Below are 23,869 nucleotides of genomic sequence, written 5' to 3' on the forward strand. Positions count from 1 at the left end.
TGCTCCTGGTCGTCCGGAGGCCCTTCCCCCATCCCCCCTCTTCCCGGCGGGATCATCTGGGGCTCCCAGGGCTGCGCCCTGTGGTCCCCGAATCCCAGGGGCGCTCTGGGGCCAGAGGGAGAGCATCCTCCCACAGGGCCCGGAGGGCGTCTGGGGGGCGGCCTGCGAGCGGGGTGAGTTGGGGGGCACAAGCCCCAGGGGACAGGCCGGGGGTGGGCAGGGCTGGGTGGTGGCCCGCGCCAGGTGACGCGGGAGGATTGAACGGGGTTGACTGAGGCGAGCCGAGCTCAGGTGAGGCGAGGGGGGTGGGCTCCGTCAAGGGAGGCGCTGGGAGCCCACGCAGCGCGTCCCGGGGTGGGGGGCGGGGCAGGCGGTGAGTTCAGGTGACAGAGCAGAGCGCTGACTTCCCAGCGCAGGGAATCGACAAGCCGAGGCCCCCTCCCTGGGTCCCTTCACCCACAGGAGTCGGCGTCCACCCTGGGGGACATGCCCCATGCCCACCCCCACCCTGGAGTAAGGCAGCTGAGCGGGCAGGGAAGGCGGTGCCCCCCGCCCCAGGGGCAGCCACTTGTCACTCCTGCAGGAAGGTGGCCACTCAGGCTGCGGCACAGGCCGACCCGCCTCAGTTCCTATTCCGCCTCCACCCTGCAGTCAGCCCCTTCCTGTCCCTGTGCCCTCACCTGGGACACAGGGACACGGCAGCAGAAGGGCCCGCCAGCTCCCTGCCCTTCGCGGTGTGCACTCCATGAGTCGGTGCAGCCACAGGAGGCCCGTGGCTAGAGGACTGAGGAGGAGAGGCCAGCAGGCCTCCATCGCCGGGAACCTGGGGAGCGGGAAGGAGTCGGGCTTCATCCCGGGCCATGGGGGGCCGTGGGGGTCCTGCCCCGGAGGGACACCACCTGCACGTGGAGGCCTCTGGATGGAGGTAGACAGACCCCGCAGACCCAGAACCGCGCACCCGACCCGCTGAGGCAGGGGAGCTGCAGCCCAGGCGGGACAGGGCCTCCCTTGTGGGAGGCAGAGAATCCTTCACACAGGAGGTTCAGGGGCGGGACAGCTGGGAGAATGCACCAAGGGCTCCCCAGGAGCAAGGCCACAGCGGGGGCCTTGGAAGACCCCAACCAGCCCTCACGAGGCCAAGACCCTCCCAGCCCCCAGTGAGTAGGGGACCCAAAGGCATCGCTGGACCAGGTCCCTTCACATGCTGCAGGCCTGAGTCTCCAAGGGACACCCAACGCGTCTGCACCCCGAGACCCCCGTGCCCGCGCCCCGAGACACCAGTGCTGCACCCCGAGACCCAGTGCCCGCGCCCCAAGACACCAGTGCTGCACCCCGAGACCCAGTGCCTGCGCCCTGAGACCCCACCTCCAGAGAGACTCGGTGCCCAGGCTGCCTCGGGCCTGTGCCTCTGCTGAGCTGGACCCTGGGGGAAGTCACCTGGCCAGCTGGGCCGTTGGGTGGCCTCGCTTCGGGCTTGGGTGCCCGCCCCTGACTGTACTTGCTCTGTCCGGTGCCAAGCTGGACCTTCTGCTCCAGGTCCCCGCTGGCCCCACCGCAGCCCAGGGCAGAGCCAGGACTCGGCCCAGGTGGACCTGACCTCAAACCTGCTCTTCCCACAGCCACAGGCCGGAGGACGCTGGCCACCACTCACCCAGTGCCCACTGTGCGCCCAGCATGGTGCTGGGCACGTGATGTGGCTTCACCGGCCTCCCCCTCACCACTGACCTCTCAAAGTCCGTCACAGCCTGCGCAGGTGAGAGGTCTGAGGCTGAGGGCCGTGCGCCGGCCGGGACAGCTGGCCTTCCAGTACTTTCCACAGGCTGCAGGGAGGGTGAGTGCTGCTGTCCCGTGGCCAGCACTGGCCGGGCCTGGCCCGGATCCGGACCCTCATCTGCACCAGCTCACTCGGCGTCACCTCAGAGGGGGACATGAATTTGACCCCGTCACCCAGCGGGAAAGGGGCAGAAGTAGGATTGAAGCCCAGGTGAGCGGCCCGCGGCCCAGACAGCTCCAGGCCACCTCCTCCAGGCAGCCTCCCAGAGCCCCCCTTGCCCTCTGCGCAGGTGACAGATCTGCCCCCCAGCCGCGCCCCCCAGGGGACCCTGGACAGAGCCCTGCCCCCCTCAAGATGACTGACAACCCCCAACTATGACCATGTCCCCGGCGCCAGCCCCGTGCCTGGTGACCTCAGCCCACAGCGGAGGCGGTTCTGTGGGTGACAGGTCCCCTGCTCCCCAGGAGGACCTTTGGCCATCAGAGACAGCAGGCGGTTTTACCAAGAAAAGGAGGAAGAGGCAGCAGAGGGCGGGCCCCGTGGTGTGTGGGGGGGACACCGGGGACAGAGAAGTCCTGGCACACTCCGAGGGGCTGCTGGCCTGGGCGGCCTCACAGCCAGGACAGTGACCGCAGCAGGAGCACCGGGAGGGGACCTCCCGCCTCCACCCAGCAGCCCACAAGACGGTGTCCCGCGTCCATGTAAGAGGCTCAGAAGGGCAGAGCGACTCGGCCGGGTCCCACGGGCTCCGCGGGATAAAGCTGGACGGGTTAGAACAGGCCCCTTGGTGCCCATGTGACCCTGAACACGGCCATGCTCCCTGGGCCCGGTTCCTCTGTGCACAACACAGACCCACATGCCACGTTGCAAAGCGGGAGGAGGCACGGTGGCCCTGGAGGCGTGGGGACCTGAGCCCACTGCAGAGCAGACTTCCCGCCCAAGGCTGCCCCCCATAAAACCTGCCTCTTCTGAGCTCCGTCCATGCAGGGCCCTGTCCTGTGAAACGGAACAAAGCCACCAACTCTGCAGCGAGGACTCGGTCACTTTGCAGCATGAGCCGAGCTCCTGTCTGTGCCTAGCCATGACCCAGGCACTGGGGACACAGGAGTGACACGGGAGCCCACAAGGGCCCCCAAGAGGAGGCTGCCGCTCTCTAGGGAGGAGACGGGCGTGGAGCAAGTGCACCTCTAAGAGGCGCGACCCCTGGACCATCGCCCCTGGACATCGCCCGGAAGTCCAAGACACAGACCTGCAGACAGCTCACCTGGAACGGGTCACCCGCTCCCCCAGGACCCTCCTGGCTCCCACTCTCAGCTCTGGGTGCCGGGCCCTGTGGACCCCGTGACCTCAACCCCTTCCCCCGGGCCCAGCCGCACGGCCTCCTGGTCCCTGGACATGCCGGACCTCTGGGTTCTCAGAGCCGCCGCCCAGGGCCTCCCGTCCACCTGAAGGGCTCCCTCACACTCCCTCTGGCTGATGCCCGCTCAGCCCGGTCCCCTGGGCTCTGCCACACTCTGGGCCTCTGTCCTTGGCCTCCTTCCCTTACCCTACGAAAGTCCACGCACAATGGAAAGAAAAACAGCCAGGACAGAGCGTGAATCATTTGTTTACAGGCCCCAATTAATTGCTAAGCTCAAGAACTTGCTTTCCATTCTTCCTTTCCCCCTCTGCCCTTGGAGAATGTGTGGAATCCACATTGTTTCCCAACTGAAAGTATGTCAAGTTTATTTTTAGCAGACGCACATGATAGCTCAGACTGTTATTCATCCCCCCGCGTCAGTGGGGAGCGGGCGCCCGAGCGTGCAGGATGCTTGATGCGCCTCAGATGTGGCTCCTGGGAAGCCAGCTAGTCTGCAGTGGCCGCTGGGGTCAATGTGACCCAAGTGGATCCCCTGCTGAGGACCGGGGTGGGGGTGGGGTGCCGGCTGCAGTTCCTCCTCCAGGCCAGAGGCGGCACTGTGGAGGCGGGACGCGCAGCCCAGCCGGTTCCCAGGCCGCTGAGCAAGGTCTCCCGCCTGCACCGGCCAGGGGCTGCGTGCCCCTTCCCCGGGGTGTGTTCAGAAGGGGAAAGTGGGAGAGCCTGGTGAGTCGCCTCTGGCTCATCCAGGATGGGAAAGGCCCCGCGCTGTGTCTGGGGGATGCCACCGAGCCCTCTGGACTCCCCTGTGTCCCCCAAGGTCCTCAGCCCGCCAGCCTGCCTGCTCCCCCTTCCTGCTGCGGGGCCAGGTTGAGGGTGGGGCGTCCGTGGTGGGGAACACTGTCTTCCTTCCAAGATGGCTGCGTCCAGGCCCTGGAACCTTCCAGAACCGTCCTCCGTCCTGGCCATAGCTGAGCAGCTGTGGGATGCTGCCCCTGGCCACCTCCGGGGTACCTGTGAGGGCCTGTCCCTAACATATCCCGTTACCCCGCAACAAGGGTGACGGGGCGAGGAGCAGGAGGCTCTGTGTGCGTGGTCACTGTCCCCAGCGGGCAGCTATAGGTGCTCCAAGACCTGCTTCAGGTGGCGGCCTGAGCCCCAGAGCAGGCTGGGAACGCAGCACCCCTCACACTGGGAGGTGACAGTCACGTCCTGCCTGCTGGGGCAGCCACCCTCTGCCCCTGCACCGTGAGCCCGGGGCTTCTGCGTCCCCCTTCTCAGAAGCCGCACTCTGAGCGCCTGGTTCCAGGGTTGGCTGGACACCAGGGTTCCCAGCCAGCAGCCCAGGGCCGCGGGTTGGGCCCTTGGTGGTGGCTTTGGCCCGTGGAGCAGGCCCGTCCTGCCGCGGCCTGGGACGAGGCTGGGAGGGAGCGGCGGCCAGCCTCCCCCAGGTGGGAGTAGCTATTACCCTCCTCCCGGGCAGCTGCGGGCGGGCGGGGCTGCGAGCTGGCCCTCCCCCTCAGGAGGCTGATACCCATCTAGGTGGGAGTGGACAGGTGGAGAAGGAGTTCCAGCGGCGGCCGCTGATGGTATCTGTTGTCCAAAGCCCAGATGTAACACCAGATTAGCGCCTGGTGCCCATTACAGCACGCGGCATTAGGAGAAGGGGCATGGTTCAGGCCCAGTGGGTCCAGGCCGCTCCTGCCTGCTCCCTCCTGGCCAGGACCGGCCCTGACATGGGGGTCAGTGTGAACCCTGGTCCGGTGTCAGGCCCCCTCATGGGGACTCTGGGCACCGGAGGGACCCAGTGAAGGGGGCAGACCAAGCCCTGTCCTCGAGAGCCCCGGGGGACAGAGGGACCAACAGGAAACAGAATACACCAGGACTGGGGACGCAGGGGAGAGGGAGAGGCAGGTGCAGGCCACAGGGACCGCGAGGCAGAGAAAGGGGCCTGCCACGCACGACGGGCCGCACCCTTGCTGGCCCAGGCAACCTCGAGAGCCGCTGGATGCCCAGGGAGAAAAGAGCCCGCGTCCCCGCCCCCAGGAAGGCGCGTCCCAGGGGCAAGAGCCGCGTTCAACACAAACGCGGTGAAGGGCCGGCCGCGTCGGCGGAAAACAAGACCAAAGACGGGGCTCAAGGCGAGGTGGACAGAGCCACCGTTGGGGACACAAGCCGGCAGCGGGGACAGCAGGCCAGGGCCCGGCTCCACGTGCCCTGATGTCGGAGGGCGAGGGTGGAGTCCAGGGCAGCGGCACCAGGCCCGCACCAGGAGGTCACAGTGGGGACCAAGGGCCAGGGCCAGGCCTGCTCCAGACCAGAGCCAGGAGGACTCCAAACAGAGGAGGGACAGGTCCCCAGCACCCCTCGGGCTGCCTGGGCAGAGCAGGGTGGAGCGGGGGGCTCCGCCAGACGTGGAGCTGGAGGGGCCTGCGGCCTCAGAGCTGGGACGGGCAGCGCCCACAGGACTTCCTGCCCGGCCACTGGACTTGAGGCAAGAGACCGGCAAGGGCAGCCCAAGGTCTGGCAGAGGGTGACGGGACCAGGCTGGGTCCCCTGTGGCCCCCGACCCAGCATCCCACCGTCAGGGTCAGGCAAGGAGAGCCAGAAGCTGGCCCCACCCGGGCCTGGCAGGAAGGGGCACGGGGCCTGGCCACAGGATGTCACAACACTGAATGACTTCTCCGCCGCGTTTTGCAACGGGCTCCCTTTATCAACAGGCACCGGGAGGAGGGTTTTGCAACGCCGCCGTGGGTAGCCGTGGCCAGCACCAGGCCAGAGGGACGCCAGGCGGGGCCGTGGACGTCGTCCCCAAGAGGACTGGGTGTGGAGCGGGTCGCTGCAGGTGGCAGGGCCTCAGAGCGCACAGTGGCCCAGTCTCAGCCTCCCCCTGGCTGGTGACCTTGAGCAAGTGGCCCTCTCTGGCCCTCAGCTTTTTCTCCAGAGAAAAGTGCGATTAAAGACCTTTTAAAAGTGATTTTAATAATGTGGCCAAGGTCGACCCTGCTGGGCACCTGCGTGTGCCTGGCCCGTGGGCAGGTCCCCGGTGCACTCCTCACTGTCCACACGTCAGCAGCTCAGCTGAGGCTGGGACAGAAGGCGTCCAGGTCAGCTGGCCTGTCGGGCCTGTGGGCCCTGAGGCCCTGCACCCCACTGCTGGGCAGTCTCTGAGGCGTCCTCCCTGTGAGGTGAGGACCAGAGCCGACGACAGTCAGCCCGCCGCCCGCCCGGCCGATGCCCGGGAACACTGGGACCCAGCGGCCATTGCTGCCAGCAGGACGGCCGCCCTGGGCACCCAGAGTCCCCGTCCCACCTCCCAGCCCCTCCTGGCCTGGGGCCACGCATGGACACAGTCTGCCACTACCACTGTGACCTGGGCACGTGCCTGCTGTCCCCTGAGGCCCAAGCTCCCACCCACCGTGCAGGGCTGTCACAGGTCACAGGAGGCCACCAGGCCCAGGGGATCTCCCTGAGGGGCTCCACTTGGCAGAGGGGTCACCATGGCCCAGGCTGGAGAAGGGACACGCCCAGGTGGGGCTGCTGGTCTCGCCTGAGGGGGCGCCTGCAGCGAGAGGCCCTGCCCACAGACCCCGCTGGCCTCTCTCCTGGGCCTCCCACCAGCCCGTCTGTCCTCCGGCTCTGGGCCTCTCTGGCGGGGCTGTCTCCTCCTGCAGCCCTCCTGGGCCCCCGTCCCCTTTGGGGTGAAGGTGTCTGGCCGCCTGAATTGTTAGACCCCTGCCCAGCCCCCCTCCCCTCACACCAGCCACCCACGGGCTCCCCAGAGACGGAGGACAGAGGGACAGGAGGACAGGGGGACGGAGACCCAAAGCCCCGGGGACACCCAAAGCGCCTGGGTTCAGGGGCCTGCAGCTGTAGCCAGCTGTCCTCCTCCTCCGCCAGGGTAGGCTCTGCCCACTGAGCCCAGAGGCCAAGGCTGATTGGCCCAAGTCAAACCTGGTCCTCTCCCTCCCCTTGCAGCGATTGGCTGAGGCTAGACATGGAATGTAGGTGTGGCCAGTGGAGGACAAGCTGCCCTGGGGCTCCTGGGAACAGGTTTCTCCTTTGGAGGGCCTTTTCCTGCCTTAGCTTCAGCAGTGTGAGGACGAGATGGCAGGTGCTTTGGCAGCCATCATGCAGCTCTGAGGAGCCTGAGTGGAGATTGTAGAACCAGGAGCCCTAACAGCAGTGTCTCCAACTCACCCCACTGTTTGTTCACTCATTCAACAAATATTTACTGAACCCCCACTGGGTGCCAAGCCCCGTGATGTGCACTGGGAACACAGCAGATCGTGTCAACACCATCCCGCCTGACGTTCTGGAGTGGGGGTCCGGCTCCAACCCGGCACTCATCTGGCCACTGCAGAGACACCGTGAGGGCTGCCAGAGATCCCCGCAGACGGGACCAGACCAGGGGCGGGGAGTGGTGGGAAGGGACCTTCTGGGGACGTGTCTGGGCTCAGGTTGCTCAGAAGCAGATGTCCCAGAGCAGAGGCTGGGGTGCGCGTGATCCAGGAGGACATGCCCGGGAGAGAGGGAGCAGGGGGCAGGGCAGGGCAGGGCTGGACGCGGCCTCGTGGAGCCCGCGGTGGAGGATCTGGAGTGCGGCCGGCCCAGGGCCGAGCCTGCGGGACGGGGAGGCTGTGCTCCCGTGCCCCTGACTCATCGGTGCTGGGCTGTGTCCCGCTGCCGCCCGCGGGCGGGAGGACCTCCCAGGTGTCCTCAGAGGCAGTTGCCCCAGAGGGACTCCCGCTGCGGGCCCCTAGCAGCCAGCCCGGTGGGTCCCCTCACCACGAGGGACAGTCCCTGGTCTGAGCCTGGGCGCTGGTGGGTGAAAGGGAGGAGGGCTTCCTGGCAGAGGCGGCAGCAGAGGCAAAGGCCTGGACCAGGCGGGAGCAGGAAATGCAGAAAGAACCCCAGGAAGTCCCGCAGGTTGAGGGTGGGGGAGGGAGGCAGGAGGGGGATGGGGACACGGTGACCTACAGGTCGCGAGGGGGTCAGTCTGTTCCAAAGGGGTGGGAGTCAGGGAGGTCAGAGGGCAGCGCAGGGTCACGATCCGGCCTGCGTGTCGCAAGGTCAGCTGGCAGCTGGTGGAGAGGAGGCTGGGACCTGGAGGCCGCGGCCCGTCCAGCGGCGTCACTCCAGGCTGACCGTGGTGGACAGCACGAGGGGTGGGGGCTGAGAGAGCCGGAGGGTGACATGGCTGCCCGGCTGAGAGCGCCCGACCCAGGTTCCCGCGACCCGGGAGCCCGTGGCCCCTTCCCCACGGGGAGCGCCCGGCCTGGTGGGCTGTGCCCTGGAGGCAGCTCCAGCCGGGGACAGTCGGGAACCTCAGGCCCTCGGGCCCCAGGCCTCTGCAGGCCGGCCTCTGGGTGGAGTCCTCGGGACCCCAGGCCTGCCCCCCCGTGCCACCTGGCACCCCCACCGCCTCCCAGCCTGCCCCCAAGACCTGGCCCTGGGCCTTCAGCCGGGGGTGGTCAGCCGCCCTGGACGTCCCCCCGCAGCCGTCCCCTTGAGAATCAGTCACACCCCGAGGATCCCAGCCGAAGACCCCATCTCCACCACTCCTCCACCCCTGTGGTGGCCGGCTGTGCCACCTGGAGGTCCCTGGCACAGGTGCCTGGGCTGGACCAGGCCTCCCCAGTCCTGGGCACTATCTTGTTGGACCCCTAGGTTCCCGGATTCAGTGGCCACGGCCAGCCAAGAGGTGATTGTGACCAGATTCCGGCCAGTGACTCATGACCACGTCTCAGCCAGGTCACCCCGTGGGGGTGAGGACACAGAGGAGCCTGTGGGGCCACCCTGGGAGGGACGGGCTGGGGACCGGGTCCGTGGTCCCTCCCAGGAGGAACCCATGCTGCAGATGTCTCGAGCTGCTTCCGTGGTGCTTGCTGGCAGAGATCCCTGGGGACCCGGCAGTGACGAGTGACTGGTGTCTGTCCTCGGGGAGCCCCATGAGAAGGCCAGCATCCGTATCACTGTGGAACACCATGAAGTGGACAGGGTACTCACGGAGAAGGGCAGGGAGGCCTGGCAGGCTGGAGTGGAGGCCGAGGCCTAGGGCAGAGTTCTGGGAGGATGGGGAGAAGAGCAGGGAGGCACAGCACATGCAAAGGTCCTGAGGTGGCCAAGCCTGCTGGGTTCCTGCCATGCAGATAGCGGGGTGGAGACAGGGAGGGCCAGCTGAGAGGCAGGAGCCAGAGCAGGTCCCCAGCCCCTCGGGCTGAGGCCAGGAGCCTGGAGTTTAGCTTAAAGCCAGGGTGGGGGGCTTCAAAGGCCGGGGGAGGGATGGACCTGGTCAGAGTGGAGTCCAGGGCCCCCTTGGGCTTCTCCCACACTGACCTGGGCCTGGGTGACCCTAGCTGTCACCTGGGCCAGGCCTGTCTTCCAGGTGCCAGCAGGCCTGACAGGACAAACCCAGGACCTCCCGCCCTCAGGGCTGCCCGCCCCGCCCCCCACCCAAGGGAACATTCCAGACTGCGGTGATCTCAGTGCCGAGAACCAGGGAGCTCCGCTTCCCCTCAGGAATCCCCAGCTCTTCTCCAAGAGGACCTGGGCAGGCCACCAGCCGGCCTCCGCAGGGAGGCTGGAGGGAGTGCAGTGAGGAGCCGCTCCTGGGGCTGCCCTGGCCCAGCTGGACCCGGGCAGTGTCCTGCTGGGATGCCCCCAGCCCCCTGCACCCAGCCGCCCATCCCAGGGGGCACCGGGCCCCGCCCGCCCTCCTGCTCCCCCCCCCAGGGCCTGTCTCTCCCCCAGGCTCCGTCCTCCGCCCCAGGCCCCGGCTCAGGCCCAGCCCCTCTGCCCTCCTGGGCCCTCCCCTGGGGCGTGGGGTGGGGGCCTCCCTCCACCTGCCGCTTCTTCCAGCCCAGCCCCCCCCTGGACGGCCCTCCCCTCCCCTCCCCCCACACCCTGGGCCCAGGGGGCTGCTGGAAAGGGGCCCGCGTGAGGCTGCGTCCCTCAGGACCACTCAGCTGACCCAGCGCTGGCCAGGGGTCCAGCCCCGCCTCGGGCTCCAGTGAATGGTGTCTCCATTCTGACCCCAGGACTGAGGGGGCGGCCCTCTGCGCCTTCCCCTGGGTGGCCCAGAGCTCCTGTCCCGCCAGAACATGCTTCCCCACTGCAGGGCCACCTGGTCCCCCGCCTGGTCCCCCTGCTTGGTCCCCCTGCCTGGTCCTCTGCCTTGTCTCCCCACCTTGTCCCCCCTGCCTGGACCCCCACCTGAACCCTGCCTGGTCCCCTGCCTGGTCCCCCGCCTGGTCCCCTGCCTGGTCCCCTGCCTGGTCCCCCGCCTGGTCCCCCTGCCTCCACACGTGCCCCAGCCCCCTCGCTCACGGCCACCCCGGTGGTCCCCAGTCTGCTTCCCCAGTGTCACAGCGATCCTGGCCCCACACCTTCAGGATGCCCAGGCGCACACCCCCAGTGGCCACTGCGGGACCAAGGAGCCTCTCGGTGGCCGCAGCCAGGAGCACGGAGCTGCAGGGGGGAGGACTCCCTGGGGCAGCGGCCGTGGCCAGTGGCTCAAGGGTCCAGCTGGGTGTCCTGCTCCACTCCCGGAGCCCAGGGGCAGGGCTGGGCCCCTTGCCCTTGGCCTCTGAGGCTACGGGGAGCCGGGACGAGACGGAGCCTGGTGACCAACGCAGCCTCCAGGGAGCAGAAACCCAACAGAGGCCAAGAGGAAGGCCCGGTGGGGGCCAGGGCGGGCACAGGGCGGGGGTGGACGCCCCTGGGGACCTGCTCCACCTCCCACCCTCTGTGGCCAGCCCAGCCTGCCTCCCTGGACCCCTGCCCCAGGGCAGGACTTGGTGGGAGGCCTGGGGGGAGCTGTCCCGCAGGCCAGCACTGTCCCGGCCTCCTGGCTCCTCTCAAGGGCTCTGCGACCTCCGCAGTTACTTTTCTTCTTCAGGAAGTGCCAGGCCCGTGGCCGCTGAGAACGGCCTCTGCTGACCCGGGGCCACTGGGCTCTGGGAAGGGGTGAGTCGGTCTGGGGCGCTGACCCCGCTGCTTCCAGGCCCAACATCTGTTTTGCTGGGCACTGGGCATGTGGCGTCCCCACCCACAGACCAGAGGGCTTCGCAGGGGACAGCACAAGTCCCTCAGACGTGGCTGCCAGGGCCGTGCCGGACACTGCAGCCCAGGGTCAGAGCCAGCAGGGAGGAGAGCGGCACCCGACCAGGTCCTCGGCAGCTCCGTCATTCTGCACGTCATCCTTCCCCACTGCAGGGCCACCTGGTCCCCTGCCTGGTCCCTCGCCTGGTCCCCTGCCTTGTCCCCAGGACCAAAGCCCGGGGTCGACGAAATGTCCCCAACAGCAGATGGCCGAGGCGTGTTCTCGCAGGAAGGCTGACGGAGGTGGTTTAAAAAGCCCACACCACGTGCCCAGCCTTCGATTCCCCGACTCAGGAGGCTGAGGCAGGAGGATCCCAAGTTCAAGGCCAGCCTCAGCAACTTAGGAGGCCCTCGGCGACTCAGGGAGATCTTGTCTCTAAACATGAAAAATAAAATTCCCGGGGTGGCAGGTGGGTGGCTGAATGCCCGGCTGCTCCCTCCAGCGTCGCAGGGAGACCCAGAGGAGGGAGGCGCGTCCCCGGACACCTCAGATTTTAGGCAGATGTCACGACGGGCTGAAGGGATCAGAGCCCTCGGGACAGCAGCGTCCCCCCAGGACGCCCAGCCCTGGTTCCCGGTGCCGACAGCCTCCCGTGGCTGCAGAGGGGCCAGCTGCTCTGCGCCCACTCTCTGCCCGCCCCAGGGAGTCCAGAGGCCAAAGAAGAGTCTTTTTCAGAGAAAAGAAGAAGGAGACACATTTGCAAAGAAGGAAGAAACCCTAGAAAGGCCTGGAGCTCAGAGTCCTGACCCCACAGGGCGCTGGACGGGGCGGGGGCGGCGGGGCGGGCCACAGCTGACCACAGCTCGTGGGGACGTCTCGGGGGCGGAGAGTGGCTGCCTCAGGGACCGTCATGGGGAACCCGGGCCAAGCGGGAATCCCTCAGCTCCCGGGTCCCCGGCGCCCGGTGCCCGTCCATGGTCCTCTGTTCAGAGCAGAAGTCCACCCGGGTTCATGGCCCCCGGGCCCTGCTGTCCCCTCCTCCCCACTTCCAGGGGTGGACGCAGACGAGCTGGGCCACCAGCTCCCAGGGCCACCGTCCTGCCAGGCCGGACCAGGACCTCTCCCGGGAGCACTAAGAACTGCAAGGTGGCAGCCACCACCTCGAAGCCCTCCCTGGCCCCTCCTGGCCCCTCCCTGGGCACCGAGAACCCCACCATCACGGTGGCCAGCTGGGGCCCCCCGGTTACCTCCCCAGCCAGAGCCCCGTCCCCCACTTCCCTCCCTGCGGCAGCCATGGTGACAGGTAGGCGCTGGGAGGCCGCAGGCCCGGGCTCCCGGCCACAGAAGGGCCATGGCCAGCACCGAGGACTGAGGCCTCCTGACCCTCGGGGGCCGGACACAGAGGGGCAGCGCCCAGCCCGCACGGCCAGGTAGACCAGGGCGTAGACTGCACCCAAGCCTGCAGGGCCCCGAGCTCACCACTGGCCCAGGAAGAAAGGCAAAGGCCGGCGGGCAGGGGTTGGCAGCCAGCCGGCCAGGGAGGGGGCGCAGGATGGAGCTGCCCTCTGCCCCACTGACTCCCCTCCCCACTGGGAGCCGTCGGCTCCGGGCTGCGCCGTCTTTGCCAAGCGCTGGTTACGCCATCCCCGGCCCTGGAGGGCCTCCAGAGCCCAGCGGGGCAGTCAGGCGGGAGAGGCCAGGCGGAGGAGCACTGGAGAGGACCTCGCTGTGGGCTCTGCACGCCTTCCCGCTGTGCAACCTCGGGTAATCCACACCCCCTCTCTGAGCTTTGGAACCTCGGGGTTCTCAACTCCCAGTGCCGTCACAGTTGCCCACACGAGGCTCCTGCCCACCTCCTCCCCCTGTTTGCTGGGCCTCTTGGGGGTCTTCGTTTAGATGGTGACATGGAGGTTCAGCGTCCGAGCGGTGACGTCCCTCCCGCACGTGGCCGGGGTGGTGGCTGTCTCTCACACGTGAACTTCGCCCCATCTCAGGGCCAGTTCAGGTCAGGACAGAAACCTCTCAGCCACCCAGACAGCTGCCCTGCCCTTTCCGGGCCATGACCCCCTGGCCACGGAGGGGACCCCCGTGGCTCCCAGACCTGCTGCCGGCTCCTGGGCCTCACTCCGGAGCCAGCCACCTCCTGGCCCTAGGCCCGGGGCTGCCCCCCCCCCCGTGGCGACTGTAAATAAACCGTGGAGAGTGGCCTGCGGGTCCCCCTCTGCGGGGTCTGTTCCCGGGGCACACTGAAGGCCGGGGTTGACTTTGACATGATTTTGAACTTGCAGAAAAATGACCGTGTGTCCCGGGGCCTCCTCCGGCCCCCACGTGGCCACCTGCCCTCTAGTCATGATCTGGAGTCAGTGTGGACGCGGGGTCACCTTTCCCCGCACCCTGCGGCACCACCTCCTGACCTCCGACGCGGCCTGGTGGGGACGGCAGTGGGGACGCTTTAGCTTTGACAGTCCTGTCATCAAACCCACAGGCCCCGGTGACGTTCCGCACGGCCGTGTGGCCTGCCTGGTCCCCGATCACGCCCGCTCCCGTCAGCTAGAGACGCCTCCTTCCTCTGAGCCCTGGGTGCCCTCGGCCTTGGTGCCCGGCCAGCCCTCCTGGGGCATGTCCCCTACCCCGGTTGGTGACGCGTCCTGATGGGACTCAGGTTGTGCATCTTTGCAGGGATCCCATCAGGTGACGCACAGCTGTGACTTCTCACTGCTGGAAATCGGGGACAGTGAGGGACGCCGCCCCACGGAGCCGGGACAGGAGGAGAGGAGCCGGCTTGGGGACTGTCACCTCCCGGCACCTGCAGGGAGGGCCGGGCCCGGGGAGCGGCTGCGCAGGCTGCCAAGGCCCAGGCCTGTCTCCTGGCCCGGTCCTCGCCCTGTGTCCCAGAACCTACCCCAGACGGAGGAGCCGGAATTCTGGTCCGACCGGGCAGCAGGCCTGTGGTGCTGGGCCCTGCCTGGTCCCCTCTAATGGGGAAGGGAGGCCACACAGGGAGCCACCGGCCCTGCCCTCGGGGCTCAGCCCCCTGCACCCTCCACACCAGCCATTTCCAACCAAGAGGGACTTGCCCCCAGGGGACACTTAGCCATTGGGATGACATTCTGGGTCATCGCTGCCAGGGAAGCTGCTCCTGGCATCTAGGGGCGGAGACCAGAGACGCTGCTCAACCCCCCTGTGGCGCACAGCTCGGTCCCAGGGCGATCCTACCCCAGATGCCAAGACTTCCCAGCCCCGTCCGCCGACGGCCCCCGGCGAGGGGGGCCCGAGGCCCTGACCGTCTTCAGCCACTGGCTTCCCGCCAGGCCCTGGCTACAGAGGAAGGGCTCCGTGGCCCGTGTCCGTCTGTCGCGGCTCTGAATTCTTTCCCCTGAATTCACGACGGTTTGATGCGGGCGAGGAGAGGCTTTGGGACGTGGGTGGGCCAGGAGCCCTGTCCTTTAAGCAGGCCAGGACTCCCGGGAGCCAGGTGCCCCGAGTCACCACCGGGGGAGGTGGACAGGCGCCTGCTGTGTGCATGGTCCCCACCCCGCCCTGCCCGGCCAGCAGAGGACACAGGAACGGGGCCCCTTCTGCTTCCTGCAGCGACGCAGGACCTGAGTCCAACCCCGCGATACGGCCAGCGAGGGACGGGCCGCAGAGCAGCTGGCCTGTGTCCTCCAAGGCACCAAGGTCACCAACGCCGAGGGAAGCCCAAGGCGCTGGCCTCACTCCTGGAGGCCGGGGAGGCCTGGCACTGGGCACCCTGGGAGTCCAGCCGGACCCTCGGGCCGCGCCGGCCGGCCGCGAGCCTGTGTCCGGCTTCGATGCTGGGCTGTAGTGACAGGGACAGACGTCCCCTGCCACGGAACCACATTTCAAAACATCATGGACGCGGGGACAACAGACGGATCGGCAATTTATTCACAAACAACTGAGAAGAAGGTTCTCCGTGGGGTACGGCAGTCTGTCCGTCAGTTTGAGATGTTTTTCAAAATGATGATTTGAGAGAGAGAGAGAGAGAGAGAGAGAGAGAGAGAGAATTAGAACAGACCCTCCCCCACTCCCCACGGCTGGGCAAAGCGCCCCGCGTCCCCCCAACTGAGTCCACCCAGGTCTGTCTGTCCCCTGTGGGCAGCAACATGACAAGCAAGTGGACGGACAGCCGCGCCGTGGGCCGCAGGGGGCAGGACCTGGGCCCTGTGACAGTGACGTTGCCAGGTCAGAAGGCAGAGCTGAGGCCACGCCGTCCACTCCGTGAAGCACACACGGGGGGCTCTGACCGCTGTGGGAATGGGGACGATGGTGGCCCTGGGCGTGGGGGTGGGGCACAGGTCCCGGCCCCGGGTGCTGGCGACCCTTGACCTGGACCTGGTGGGTCTGTGCCAGCCAAATCCAGGAGCCGACACCCGTGTGGCGTGCACGCCCCGTGTGCCCCTCGCCACCAGGGACAGGCAGACGGGGACCCTCAGGAGGCCGGGCGTGGAGGCTGGAGTGGGGGCAGGGTGGGGCGGTGGGCCGCGGGCTGAGGCCTTGGGGGGAGCATGGCCAGCTCTGCACCTGGGCTCCAGGGACAGACGCAGGAAAGGCCCCTCTGTCCCTGGACACCCCAAGGGTCAGCCGGCCAGCTGTGAGTGGCCCCACCTGCTCCAGAGGACGGAGGCGGGTGACCGGCAGCCCAGGCCCCTGACCCCCGCCCCAGATCTCTCTCCACAGCCCGTGACCCTGCCACCAGTTCCCCGGAGCCTTCCTCCTCTCTGCCACCTCTGTCCCTGCCAGGGCTCCAGGGCTGGGACAGGGATCTGGTGACAAGTCAGCTATAAAAATAAAAGCTCCCGGGCCCAGCTCCCCGCTCCAGACGCACCTCAGAGGTCTCAGCGGGGCAGGCCCCGGGCAGCTGGCAAGGCCGCCTACAGACCTGCCAGCCTGGGCCTCTGGGAGCAGGTGGCCGGGCAGCGGTGTGGGCCCAGGGGTCATTCAGGGTGGCGCGGGGCATCTGGCCCTCACCGCTGCCCACACGCTCCAAGCTGCAGCCGACCTTGGCCCTCCTGGTCCCAAACTCGGGCCCTGGGTGGCTTTGACCAGGACTCGGTCAGCAGAGAAGTTCCTGTGGATTCCAGGCCCTGGCTCAAGCCGGACCTGATGCTCACGGAGACTCGCGCTCCCGGGAGGACGTCTGAAGACAGGCAGGGCCTTCTCGCGGCGGGACGTCTTCTATGATTAAAAGGAATCAAAGGGATTCTTTCTCCTGAGCCGACAGCTCATGGCTGCACTCAGGGGCAACGGAGCCCTGAAACATCCCCAGACGAGGCAGCTCTGGGCCACCCGGGAGAAATGCAGGTCACGGAGCAGCTCACGCGGCTCCATTCCATTTTGGCGAATGTATCAGTTAGAAATAGATTCAGCTGCCAGTAACAGGAAGCCAAATGACAGGGCCTCCGTCGCAGAGATTTCTTTTTCTCCATGTAAACAAGCCCAGAGCCTGGCAGGAAAGGGCTGGGGTGGCTGTGTCCCTGCCACAGAGAACTCCAGGGCCTCTGGTCTTGGGGTTTCATCACCACACATGAAGCACGTGGCTTCTGTGCTTCCATATTTGTCTCATGGTTCAAGATGGCTCCTGCAGCTCTGGCCATCACGTCTAAGTTCCAGGTAGGAAGTAGGAAGAAGTAAGATGGGGACAGTAAAGAAAGAAAGCACAGCTGAGTCAGCCCCCTGGAAGGCCCTTCCCTGGAAGCCCCACCTACAGCTTCCATTTCTATCTGGGAAACGCAGTCTCTTCATAGGGTTCTTGTCCCCGAAGACAGACAAGTCCCATTCTAAAGGAGAGAGGAGGAAGGGGTGACTGCGAACCGACCGTGAAGGGAGAATGAAGACCCCGAGGGCTGTGGGCCACCACACAGGGCCCTCTGGGCAGTCCTCTGCACGATCCCCTTTACAAAACCTTCTGAGAAATGCCACCATCCCTGGTGACAGACAGGGAAAAGCCGGCCCAGCAAGACACGTTCACTTGCCCAGGCCACACAGCCAGGAGGGGGTGGGTTTGCAGCTGGAACCCAGGTGGCCACTTCCAGCACGTGAGTCTTCACCCACCAAGTGGTGACGGTGGCCATGACGATGACGGCTGCCACGCACCCTGTGCCGGCACGGCTCTAGGCACACGGTGGGGGTGGACTCAGTCCTCACCGCGGCCAGGAGACAGAGGCACTGAGAGGCGGAGGAACCACCCAGGGCCCCGCAGCAGAGCCGCCAGGTTCCGTCCCGGGTCCCATCCGTGGGCTCTTGATCTCCTGGTGACCTCCTGGTGACCCTCCACTCTCTCTGACCCCCACCACAGCCTGCTCCTCGGAACCTAAATCCAGACGGCACGTCCCCAGCCCTCAGCGCCCTGGCCCTCACGGCCTCCTGCCCGGGCCGTGGCCTCTCCCCTGCAGTCGGGCCTCCAGAGCACTCTCCCTCTCTTGGCCGCCAGCCTCCTGCAGGCCCCTCCTGGCCAGCCCTGCCCCTCTTCCTGCCTGGCCACCAGCTCCCCGTGGCTCCGGGCCCTGGGTCACAGGCTGTCACCCGGCTCTCCTGGGCCGGGCAGCCGCGCAGCACCCTTCACCCACTGCACTGCGCCCTTCCCGAGGCCGAGGGCCGTGTCATCCCGTCAGGAGACTCACCAAGGACTCTCTGGTGCCAGGCCCTGGCAGGGCACCCGCTCCTCCTCTGAACCTCTCAGCCTGGCCTGGCCCCCGAGGCCCAGCGTGAGGCCCGCCTCGCAGTCCTCCTGCCCCACAGCGCTGCTGGCTTCGCCCTCACTCGGGCTCAGCCTGTCCCAGGGCCTGGGCACCTGCTGACCCCTCTGTCCAGATGCCCCCAGTACCCCGCCCAGGTGCTCTCTGCCACTGCCCCCACTCGGTCTTCTCTGAGGCCTTTGTCATAATCAGAATGCGCCTGCCACCGGGGCAGGGGCCGTCCTGGGCCCACGGCCCTGATACCGGGAGGAAGCCCAGGCCCAGTCGGGCCGAGCGCCTGGCCCAAGGTCTCCGGAGGACAGGGGACGAAGTTCAGAGCGTCCATGTGGCGCGTGTGTGTGTGTGCCCCGGCCTCTCGCCTCTCGTAGGGTGTAGAGTGGTCAGGGCCCGTCTGTCCCTCAGTGTGACCAGGCCAGCAGGGAGGTGGCTGAGCTGGGGACACAGAGGGCCCTAGACTCGAATCCCAGCTTGGAAGATCTCTGAGCAAGAGACGCTCCCGATGCTGCTGCTCAGCCCTCAGCACCCCCCAGAGAGAGCCCAGGCCTCCCCGGCCCACCCTGTCCCCAGCCCCCGCTCGGGCACAGATGCCCTCTAGGAGACACCTCGGGGCCCGTCACCCGCCCCACTTCTCTCCCCTGGGAGTCCCTGTCCCCACCTGCCATGGTCTCCTTCCAGGTACGGAATGCTTAGTGCCTGTCTCTCCTTCATGTGGGTCACCGCCAGGCCCCTCACCTTGTCACGGGGCTGGCACACAGCAGGTGCTCAATAAATGCTCGTCTAACTATTGAAAAATAACCGGGCAATAAGAGATGAGGACAAAACAATGCCGATAAGTCTGAGCGGGCCCGTGGGGGCGAGGGCCACTGTGCAGTGTTGAGAGGGAGTGGCTGCTCTCCCCATGCCCGGCCGACTTCTGCCACGAGCTGTGCAACTTAGACATGTCACTTCCCCTCTCTGAGCCGTTCGCTTGGCAGGAAAATGCTGGTGGCAGAACCTGCAGCCTCCAAGAGGCGGAGGAGCGGAGGAGACTGGAGAGAGCCCCTCACAGGAGTCTGGGCTCTGTGGCCCTCTTCAGTCGGCCCGGTCACCAGGCCACGGGACGAGCGTGTGGGATGAGGAGGAGGAACGTGTTCTGCCCCTGACCCGAGCGGTGTGGGCTGGGGTTCCAGGCTCCCCGCAGCGGGTGACCTCACCCCCGGTGGCCTGCCCAGTCCCCACTCACCCTGCTGCTCTCCAGCTGGGCGCATCCTGGGCCCTGCTCCGCGCCTCTCCCTGCCCACTCCCTGTGTCTCTGAACTTTTGAAAGGACTGGTCCCTCCGCCCTGCAAGCCCTCGGTCCTCGCAGACTCGTGATCCATGGGGTGGATGTCACCCCATCATGACGTCCCCTGGGTCCTTTGGCACAGCCCTGTCCCCAGCGCTCCCACACCAGGCCACAGAGCGCCCCGGCCAAGCCGGCAGCCCAGCGCGGCTTTCCCGCCCGCTCAGGGTCACCAGGGGCTGGGCTTCAGATGGTTCTGCTGCTCCCAGACTGTGACACCGAGTGGAAGTCACGTCACTCTGGGACTTGGGGTGCCTGAACTTGGGGCTGGAACCCTCTGGGAAAGCGGAACCTTCCGCAGAGACCCGGGACTCAGACGGGGCGTCCACCCGGACCGCGGGCCTCATTCCGGGTCCACGGGCTACTCACAGGGGAACGGTGGGGGAGGAAGAGGGAGGGAGGCGCTGCTGCCCCCTTCACCTGTGTGTCCTCTGCAGAACAGGTGAGCAGCAGCCCCGCTCTCAGTGACAAAGGACGGTGGGGACTGGGGAGATGCCCCTGCCCCCCATCCCCCAGGCTTGGCCCTTGGGTACACAAATCCTGGAGGCAGAGGAGCCGATGTGTGGTCACTGGTCCTAAGGAAGGCCATGCGGGCCACTGCGGCCCAGGCCCGGACCAACCAGGGCTGCAGGCGCCCTCCTGGCACGCTGTCCACGTGCCCAGGGCCCGGAGCAAGCCTGTCGGGGCCACCCCAAGGCCCAGGCTACAGTGCAGTCCCCCGCACCCAGTGCTCTGCACGGCCCTGGTGCCAACAATGGAGGCGCCAGCCCAGGGAGGTGGCGGCTGCCGGGTGCTCAGCCCTGGCCCTGAGCGGTGGGGGTTGATGGTCCCCATCTGTCTCCCACACTCCAGGCCCCAGAGGGGAGGGGAAGGGGAGCTCCCCGCTTCCTGAAGCCGCCGTCTCAGCAGCTGCTCCCAAGATCCCAGGCTGCCCCAGGCCCTTGGCAGCTGCTGGGACTCCTCAGGGCAGGGTGACCCCAGCCAGCTCCTTCTCCACCGGCTCTGAGCCCCCAGGGCTCTAAAGCAGGCGCCCAACAGCACCCAGCTCCCCCCAGGCAGCCATGGGGCCCGAGCCGTGGGGCCGCAGGGTTTGCCGACACAGGCCCAGCAAAAGCTTGGCGGGCTCCCGCCGCACCAAAGCCGGTCGTGCCAGGAGCCTCCAGGCAAGAAAATAACAACAAGAGCGGGGCTTATATAACACCCCGCGCCACACGGCCGCCCGCCGCCTCTCCCAGCCTCCATCCGCAGCCTCCACTCGGGAAGGGAGCGGGGTGCGGGGGCTGTCTCAGGGATCGGGGATAAGGGCCCCAGGTTCAAACCCAGACACAGCCACCTTGAGCACGCAGGGAAGGCCGGCCTCAGTGGCCACCTGGGACCAAGAAGGCAAGTCTCCCACCCGGGGAAGGCAGTGTAGGTGTCGGACCTGCCCCCACCCTCCACCTGGCCCAGGGCTCCCCAGCGGGACGGGACACACAAACCAGCCAGAGACACACAAACAACTCGCCCACGCACACACCCTGGCTTCCCTCTTAATGCACGCACGCACACAGACGCGCGCACACACACACACACACACACACACACTCACACACCATAGAAGTCTTTTCTGCACAGCCCACCTCGCTACACTTTCCAAAAGAATCTGCCCTGACTCGGGCTGGCAGGGCCCAGGCACCAAGCTCCTCCTCCCAGAGTGACAGGCCTGTCTGGCCCCCAAAACACAGCCCAGGGGTCTCAGGCCTCCTGGCCCCTCCAAACCCAAGCATGACACTCAGGGCAGCCAGAGACCCCAAGCCCGCCTCCCCCTCCCCCCGCAGGGTTCCCAGCCCGCTCCCAGCACCCAGGGGGGCTGAGTCACCCCGAAAACCTGACCCAGCACTCTCTCCCCGGGGGACGGCGCCCCATCTGCCAGCAGACCCCGGGGGAGGAGCAGAGGAGGAGGAAACCCAGCTGCACACCCCCAGCCCAGCTCTCAAACCTCCAAAAATAACAGCAGCCCCCTCACAGCCCCCCCACACCCGAGAAACGCAAAAACAAGCGCCTGCAGATCCACGAACAGAAAAAATCAAAAGCCAACTAGTGCCCCCAAAAGGCTTTTAACCATTCTCAAAAAAAAGTTTATTAAAAGTGTTCTTACTTAATGCTTGAAACGGAAAAGATTCCCAAAATATACATACGCCTCTTTTCTCATAGAAATAGATTTTTTTTATAATACAAAAAAAAGACCAAAACAAAAAAAACAAAAAAACAAAAAAACAACAGCAACAGCAACAACCCCGTAGGAACATCTTTAAGCGATTACTCAGGGCCCGGCTGACAGTTACACGTGGGTTGCGTCAGTCCCGTGTACACACGCGTCCTGCCATGTTTGAGCCGATTGCATCAACTCCGAAACCCGCCCGCCCGCCGGCGCCCGAGAGGGGCGGGGGACAGAGTTCAAACGCATCTGTGCACAGGGACGTTTCTTCTTTAAATAACACCACGGGCGGGCGCCCCATCTGCACGTGCGGCTGGTCTGGACAAAAATATAGATATATATATATATAATAAAATATTAAAATTACCGACGGGCTCCCCGCGCTGCCGAGCGCCCCCGTGCCAAAGTTCTGCCGGCGCCACCGGGGCGGCGGCGGGAGCGGGGGCCGGCCGGCAGGGGGACGCGCGCGGGGGCCGCGCTAGCAGTGGCCGGAGGAGGCGAGCAGGGGCTCGGGCAGCTGCTTGAACAAGTTCCGCAGGGTGCTGAGCTCGCGCGACAGCTGCTCCACCTTCTTCTGGAGCCGCTCGTTCTCGGCCGTGAGCTCCAGGACCTTGTGCTGCGTCTCCAGGTTGCGCATCTTGGCCTTGTCGCGGCTCTTGCGCACGGCGATGTTGTTGCGCTCGCGCCGGATCTTGTACTCGTCGCTGTGCTTGTCCACCGTCTTCTTGGCCTTGCTCTTGACCTGCGCGGGCGCCGGCGCGGCCCCCGGGTAGCAGGCGGCCGGGGGCGCCTTGGCGTCGGCAGGGCTCGGCGTGCCGGGAGGGCTGGACGACGAGGACGTGGAGAGGCTCCCGCTGCTGCCGCTCGGCACCGCCTGGTAGCCGAGGTAGGCGCGCAGCGCGTACGGGAAGCCCGCCGCCATGCCTGCGCCGCCGCCCGGCGCCCCGGCCTCCTCCTTCCGCTTGCAGTCCGCGGGCTCGAAGCCCGGCTCCGCCTTGAGCTCCGCGGGCGGCGGCGGCGGCGGCGGGTGCAGGGGCGCGAAGCAGCCGGGGTGCAGCGCGCCCTTGGCGGCCCCCAGGCGCCCCAGACTCACGTAGCCGTACTCGGCCGCCTTCTTGCAGTTCTTGCCCCCGTAGTCGTCGGAGAAGAGGTCGGAGAGGAAGTCGTGGTGCTGCCCGGAGGAGGCGGGCGCGGGGGCGGGCGCGGGCGGAGCCGCCTCGAAGGTGTCCGTGGCCGTGGCCGGCGCCGGGGCCTGCGGCGCGCCCAGCGGCTCCAGGTACGGGCTGAAGTCGATGGCGCGCTCGTGGTCGCCGATGCTGCCCAGCTCGCCGGCGGGGGGGCGCGGCCCGGGTCTGGCCGCGGGGGGCGCCGCGGGGGCCGCCTTGCCGCCGTACGCAGCAGCCAAGCAGTCCGCCTCGTAGTAGAAGTTGGCCACTTCCATGGATTTAAAGGCAGGCGGCGGCGGCAGGGGGAGACATGCTGGGTCCCAGGCCACCAGGCGTTGCATGAACGCGGGTGCCCGGGGAGGGGGCCTGGGGCAGCCCGCTCCGGCCGGCCCGCAGGTGGCGCGGCCTCCCGGCTCTGGGCTGTCGCCTGTGTCCCTGCTGTTGCTGCTGCTGCTGCTGCTGCTTCTGCTGCTGCTACTGCCGCCGCCGCTGCCGGGGTGGCAGCTATTAGTGCGGGGGCTGGCGCTGGACCCTCGGATGGGTCCCCTTCCCGGTCCCGTGCGCGGCTCTGACTCGCTAAAGTTTCTCGGGAGCCCGGTTATTTATAAGGCGGACCATGGTAACCGGCTGCGTCACTGGGAGGCCGCCCCGGCCCCTCCCGCTGCCGCCGGAACGCGACGGCCGCGACCGCCCGAGACCCCCAGGAGGGCGGCGGCTGGGCGCGGCGGCCCCGCAGGAGCTGGGAGCGCGCCCTCCGGGGGGTCCCCCGGCGGCCGCGGGCGGTCGCACGCCCCCTGCCCACCCCTGCCCGGCAGCCCGGGGATTGGGAAGGAGAGGGGGAGGTGCGACCCCGCCCCCGGACCGCCCCCTCCGGGCTGGAGGCCGCCCTGGAAGGGGAGGGAAGCGGGGAGGGGGCGACCTGGTCGCCTTCCCCCACCCAAACACGGCCGCGGCCCGCCCCCTACTGGAGGAGGCAGTGGTTTCTGTATCGCCTAGGCCAGCTCCGAGGTCCTACAGCAGGACGCTCCTGACCCCGCTGGGACCTGGGAGACCCCAGGCCCCAGCCCTGGCTCCTGGAGAAGGGACCATCCCATCCCCAGGGCCATTCCTCAGCCGCCGCTCTGCCCCTGCGCCCCCCCAGTCGATCCCCAGCTCGTGGAAGGAGAGGATTCCACACCTTTGGAGACTCCCCTGAAGCCACCGTGGACATGGGGACCCTGAGAATGGGGGTGAGGCCAGGAGCGCGCCCCGCGGGGGGCTTTGGTCCGGCTCAGCCGCGCCCCTCTCTAGT

General features: G+C 67.3%; 2 protein-coding genes and 1 long non-coding RNA gene across 3 annotated transcripts; 1 reads left to right on the top strand and 2 right to left on the bottom strand.

Annotated features, from left to right (window-relative positions):
- Positions 1 to 216: 216 nt before the first annotated feature.
- On the top strand, positions 217 to 3,516 carry LOC144378184 (uncharacterized). The gene is made up of 2 exons (XR_013439845.1): positions 217 to 1,984; positions 2,239 to 3,516. It is a non-coding gene; the product is annotated as an uncharacterized LOC144378184 (long non-coding RNA).
- Positions 3,517 to 15,084: 11,568 nt separating this feature from the next.
- Positions 15,085 to 20,992, bottom strand: LOC144377682 (uncharacterized). Its single transcript, XM_078049084.1, has 2 exons — positions 19,117 to 20,992; positions 15,085 to 18,675 (listed from the first exon to the last, which is right to left on the bottom strand). Exon 2 carries the CDS (start codon positions 16,135 to 16,137, stop codon positions 15,085 to 15,087), a length of 1,053 nt encoding a protein of 350 aa, XP_077905210.1. The 5' UTR covers positions 16,138 to 18,675; positions 19,117 to 20,992.
- Positions 20,993 to 21,309: 317 nt separating this feature from the next.
- On the bottom strand, positions 21,310 to 23,338 carry Cebpb (CCAAT enhancer binding protein beta). The gene has a single exon (XM_078051935.1). It carries the CDS (start codon positions 22,917 to 22,919, stop codon positions 21,891 to 21,893), a length of 1,029 nt encoding a protein of 342 aa, XP_077908061.1. The 5' UTR covers positions 22,920 to 23,338; the 3' UTR covers positions 21,310 to 21,890.
- Between the last annotated feature and the right edge of the window lie 531 nt (positions 23,339 to 23,869).

This window comes from Ictidomys tridecemlineatus, chromosome 5 (assembly GCF_052094955.1).
Source record: "Ictidomys tridecemlineatus isolate mIctTri1 chromosome 5, mIctTri1.hap1, whole genome shotgun sequence".
NCBI lineage: Eukaryota > Metazoa > Chordata > Mammalia > Rodentia > Sciuridae > Ictidomys > Ictidomys tridecemlineatus.